The 5,319-nt window shown below is 32.9% G+C and overlaps 2 protein-coding genes across 2 annotated transcripts in view; both read right to left on the bottom strand.

Annotated features, from left to right (window-relative positions):
- The window catches only part of LOC111441616 (homeobox-leucine zipper protein HAT5-like), a 3,524-nt gene extending 2,745 nt beyond the window's left edge, over positions 1–779 (bottom strand). Inside the window, exon 1 of the mRNA XM_023078667.1 lies at positions 267–779. Coding sequence (XP_022934435.1) covers positions 267–357 — 91 coding nt within the window. The 5' untranslated portion in view covers positions 358–779. The remainder of the gene's footprint in view (positions 1–266) is intronic.
- Positions 780–4,815: 4,036 nt separating this feature from the next.
- LOC111441726 lies at positions 4,816–5,319 on the bottom strand. The gene has a single exon (XM_023078823.1). The coding sequence runs from the start codon at positions 5,317–5,319 to the stop codon at positions 4,816–4,818; it is 504 nt and encodes a 167-aa protein (XP_022934591.1).

Raw genomic sequence — 5,319 nt, 5'->3', positions numbered from 1 at the left:
TTTTTTTTTTTTTTTTTTTTTTTTTTGAAGTTTTCAAAACTTTTTAAAAAATATTTTAAATTGAAGGGTTATTAAAGGAAATTAAAATTTTAAAAGTATCTCTGTTATTGAGTTCTATTTGAAGTAAAATTGAAAATAAAAACATTAAATGTTCTAACGAATAAGTGTATATTAAAGTATAGAAGTTGAAGTTTGATTAAAATGCTTTGAAAAAACTTTATAGCTATGAATCAATACAAAAAAAAGAGATCGGAAGAGAAATTGACCTCGCAGAACAGGATCGCCACCGGCTCCGCCAAGGTAAAGCATGTTGCCACCGCAAGGCGGCGGATTAAACAAGAACCGCCCAGACTCCATTAAAATCTCCGATTCCAGCGACGTAGAGGTAAAATTTGTACGAAATTTCGAATTCGACTAAGGCGAAGGTTTACTACTAACCTAAAACACGAACAGTAATCTCGAAAAGGAAAAGGAAAAACAGGATCAAGATCGCTTGTGGCGGAAGAAACTGGTAGTCCAGAGTAACCTAGCGGAAATCTCCAACGGAATCGCAAAAAACCCCACCATGCCTTCTAATTTCTGCTTCGCAAATTCCAATAAGAATCGGTCGTCGGAGATACGAGTTCCGGCGACACGCAGAAAGAAGAAGAGCGATATGATCGGACAGAGGAAACAGCGGCGGCCGGAGACGCGACGGCTGGACTCTGTTTCTGTTCTTCCAATCGATGGCCTTTTCCAGGTGCCTTCCGCTACCTAAAGGGGCAATTAATGAGCTTCTTCCCCTTTTTATATTGGGCGAGGGAGTTGAAATGACTAAACTGCCACTGTTATTATATTTTTATTACAAAAATACTTTTTAATTTTTTTCTGAATAATATTTTTTTTATCCATCAATTGGGATGAGATTAAAAAACGAAAGAGACCTTGTAACTTTATATGAAGTCATCCCCATACTTTAAAATAATTATTTTTCCGCCCATAAAATTTAAATATTTACGAAAAAGTATTAAAAGTAAAACCTTATAGAATGTTGTAAATTTAAAAACTATTTTCTCCAAATTTAAAATGAATAAAAATAATAATAAATTGAATATCTAAACCATTAAACCATTTAGAAATATTGAATAAAGAAGATTGTTTAGAAATGGAGTTATATATATATATATATATATATATATATATATATATATATATATATATATGGTTGACTTTGCACCAAAAACTAGATCTAGGTGGTTGGATCGAAAGACAGCCATTGAGATTGAAACACATGGCAAGTGTCGGATCTAAAGAAGTCAAAATATTAAAGTATTGAAGATGTATCGTCTAGAGCGCCTCCTAACTCTATATTGCATGTGACTGTCTGCTCGTCTTAAATTCCTTTGACATTTTGTCAAATTATGTTTAATCAACCTAATTTGTTTCAAAATATATAATAGAACAGACGATAAATTGTCATTTTTTCTTACTCGAATTATATGTTATTAATGTCGTTTATTATTTGTTAATTTATAATTATGTTGTTAAAATGTTTTCTAAATCTTTTTTTAGAAGATAAAATATTTTGAAGGATAATTTAAAAATAAAATTAAAACCTTTAAAAGTATGGAATAAAATAGACCAATCTCATAACATTTCAAATTATTAAAAGAGGTGGATTTGACATGAAAATATATTTTATTCAATGTTTTAATTAATAGGTTCAATTTAATAGGTTCAATGTGTTCAAATTCATAATAGTTCATCCAATTTATAATAATTTTTTAAAATTTAATATAGATAAGATTTTAAACTATGATTCAGACACCTGATAGCCCCAACACAAGTTTCTTTGTATGTTATGTTCTCACTCATATATATTTTAGGAAAATTGTCTGAACATCATCCAACATAAAATTACTCCAAAATAAAACACGTTTTGTAACCATAAATTTCTACGATTAAGTCATTGAAAAGAAAAGTGCACCTTGTTAGTATAGATAACGATTTTAATTCTTTTAAGCGGTTAGTCATCTTATTCTCATGATCATTCTCAGTCGTATGTGGTCAAGATTTATTCATGTATTCTTCATTTATTCGAGTGTTACAAAATATATATTATATCGGGCTAAATTCTATTTAAAATAATAACATATATATATATATATATATATATATATATATATATATATATATATATATATATATATAAACAGCATTTTCTTGTAGAGGTAAGCAAAGTAGATGAAAAATTATTTTAATACTATCTTGTGGCCAATGTTTTTTTGTGAATATGAAATTACTCCTAAGAAAGTTGCGTAAAAATATAAAAAAAATATATGACTTTTGTTTTTACAATTAAAAACCTATTTATTAATTAATAATAATAATATTAGGTGGCAGTACACATGTCCCATGTTTTTGCAATTTCGTTTTTAAAAAATTAGGGTTTTATTGGTACTGCTCTGACTTTGCTGAATAATTTAAAATTATTTTCCCCACATTAAATAGCTCTTAATTTTGTCAAATTATTTTATTTCTCCATTCCAATTAATAAATCTGACTAAATCGCTTTATTCATTTTTTTTTTCCAAGATGAAATTAAAATATTGAATTTTTTCAATTTGTAATAATGAATAGAAATTTCAGAAAATTTGGAGGACTTCTTCCCAAATATTAATGGACATTTATTCTACTCTCTTATCATCCATTACAAGTTGCTATTTTTTTTAAAAAAAAAAAGAATGAGACAAAAATCCAATGTTTATACCATTTAGAAGCATATTTTAAATGATCTAAAAGCATTATTTTGAATATTCAAAATTTAAACATGGGTCACCGATACTCTCATAAAAAATGTTTGACTTAGTGTCTTCGTTGGTATACCTCTTAGTGTTTGATTCTGATACAATTTGTAATAGTTCTCACAGCTCATAGATATTATTCGTTTTGACCCGTTAAGTATCTTATAGGGTTAAAACACGTATTCTAGAGTTAAATAGGATTCAAATTCAACTTGGGTTTTTCTTCTTTGATGAAAAAAAGAAACATTTAGGGGGGAATGAACCAAAAGGCGATCTCTTTTTGTAAGTGGGAGAAGAAGAAAAAAAAAAAAAAAAGCAACAAGAGAAAATGGGATTGAAAATTGCATGCATTAAAAAGAAAGTGACATGCTCCACGAAGTGTTGAATTGTAGAGGAAGCTTAGGTTAAAGCTCCAACAGAGAGTGTGTGCAAGCGGCATGGGCGGGGTGAGCTGCCTTGGCGCATAAGCAGTAGCTTGGTTGGAAGGAGGTCCATAATGTATAAGAGATAAGAGATGGGTATCTAAGAGCTTTTTAAACTCTCACACCAAGTGCCTCTCCTTTACTTTTCTCATTCAAAAGCACTCTAAAAAAAACGCCTCTCCTTATCTTTAGCTCATTTTGTGAATAGTTTGAGTGAACAAGGCGTTTTTTTTAGAGTGCTTTTGAATGAGAAAAGTAAAGGAGAGGCACTTGGTGTGAGAGTTTAAAAGCTCTTAGATACCCATCTCTTATCTCTTATACCTTAAATTGGTTAGTGGTGTATCCTTTTGTGTATGAGTGTGATCTAAACCGGATATGAAATATCAACGATTTAATGGTGGAAATATGTTTAAACTAACAATCACGTGGGTCGTATTAGTTACATGACTAAATATGTTTAATGAAAAGTCTGCCCTTTTGTCCCATACAATTTCATAAGTTTCTATTTTGTCTTTTTGGGCTTTACCTTCCAAGTTTTCTCTAAAGGTTTGGATTCTCGAGAAGAGAGGAGCTGAGGTGGTCCCCCAGGACCGCCCGGATCCCATAAGTGAATAGAAAGTTGGATCTACTATTGGATCTCACTTGAATCGACCCATCTATCCATTGAGTTAATAACCCGTCGTGTGGGCCTCCCGTTGGGGCCTGTTATGCCAAAAGCAAGAGAAACCCCATCCCTCTCTTTCTTGGTTTGGGCTTTCCCTTCTAGGCTTGTTTCCCTTCAAGGTTTGGACTTTCCCTTCCAAGCTTGCTTCCCCTCAAGGTTTGGGAAGCTTCCTCTCTCCAACCGATGTGGGAGATCAGTTGATTTCCAACCAATATAGAATCTCAGAGATCTGGTTTTATTCCTCGTTACAACTATTTGGATTAAAGTGATGCATGTTTTTGTATATATCGTATATATATTGGTATAATCATTGTACATGTGAAGCATCACCATTAATAGTACATGGCTACGAAGGACAACATCTTTGCTTCTCTTTTGCGTCTACATCTTTAGTAAATTCATAACTAAAAGATTGGGCATCAGCCCATTATATTCTGTTTTGACCAAAAACAAAATTCGTGCAAATTAAAGTCAAAACAATAAATTTTGAAGTTCGTTAGATTGCCCACCATTTTATTTCACCCCATTATATCTTGTTTCGGCCAAAAACTCCAAAATTATAATACTTTTTAAATAATATTTAACTTTTAAAAAAAAATTATATCGGTAGACGTTGAGATATAATATTTAAAAAAATATATAGTATAGGTATTAGTTGCTACCTACCCTCTGTTTTCAAAGGCAAGATGAGTGCTATTGTACTGGAAAGACAAAAGTGTTAATTGACTTAAAGATAAGCTTGAGTGTTATTAACAAAAGTGTTACTGACCTGTTTTTTTTTTTTTTTTTTTTAATTTTTAGATTTGGGAAGCAATAATACAAAGGGAAGTAATTTGAGATAATACTTTTTCTCATTTAATTTAGGCGTCGCACTTTTGAATTATTATAACAATAATAAATGAAGTATTTCACAATGAAGCACCCAAGTACGAAGCAATTGGGAAAATCATCTCAACAAAGAAGCCAAATACAAAGAATTCGCACCCATACGTTGCAGCATGTCATCTTTTATCAACAGATTTGAAGCCAACTTCATGACCTCATCTCCCCCTTCCACCAACGTATCTTTGCACGTCACGTAGAAAGACAGCGACCCAGTCAGGCTGGATTGAAGGCTCGCCTTGTCATTACTCTCCAAATACTGGAGGCTTCTCACCAGATCATCGATGGCGGAGTCAAAGTTCTCGGTGCACACCGCTATGAACTGCGAGTTCCCCAGCCTCTGACTCGACGCTTTGGCACTTTCCGTTTGAGACATGAGCACTTCGATGGTGTTCTTAAGGGCAACTCTTGGGTCGTTCGACCCTTTCACTGCGAACCGACAGAGGCGCGCGTAGTCGGCTTTGTCGCAGATGTCGGATCCGTGAGCTTGGCCGTTGCATAAGACGGCGGCGGCGGCGGCGGCGGCAAGAAATAGGAGTGAGAAAGAAACCAAGCGGTTTTCAGCCAT

Source organism: Cucurbita moschata, unplaced genomic scaffold (genome assembly GCF_002738365.1).
Source record: "Cucurbita moschata cultivar Rifu unplaced genomic scaffold, Cmos_1.0 Cmo_Scf00004, whole genome shotgun sequence".
NCBI classification, from domain to species: Eukaryota; Viridiplantae; Streptophyta; class Magnoliopsida; order Cucurbitales; family Cucurbitaceae; genus Cucurbita; species Cucurbita moschata.
This window is presented reverse-complemented; position numbering and strand designations above follow the sequence as displayed.

Excerpts from the sequence above, each read along its gene's own strand:
- LOC111441726 (XM_023078823.1), bottom strand. The coding sequence starts at position 5,319 with ATGGCTGAAAACCGCTTGGTTTCTTTCTCACTCCTATTTCTTGCCGCC.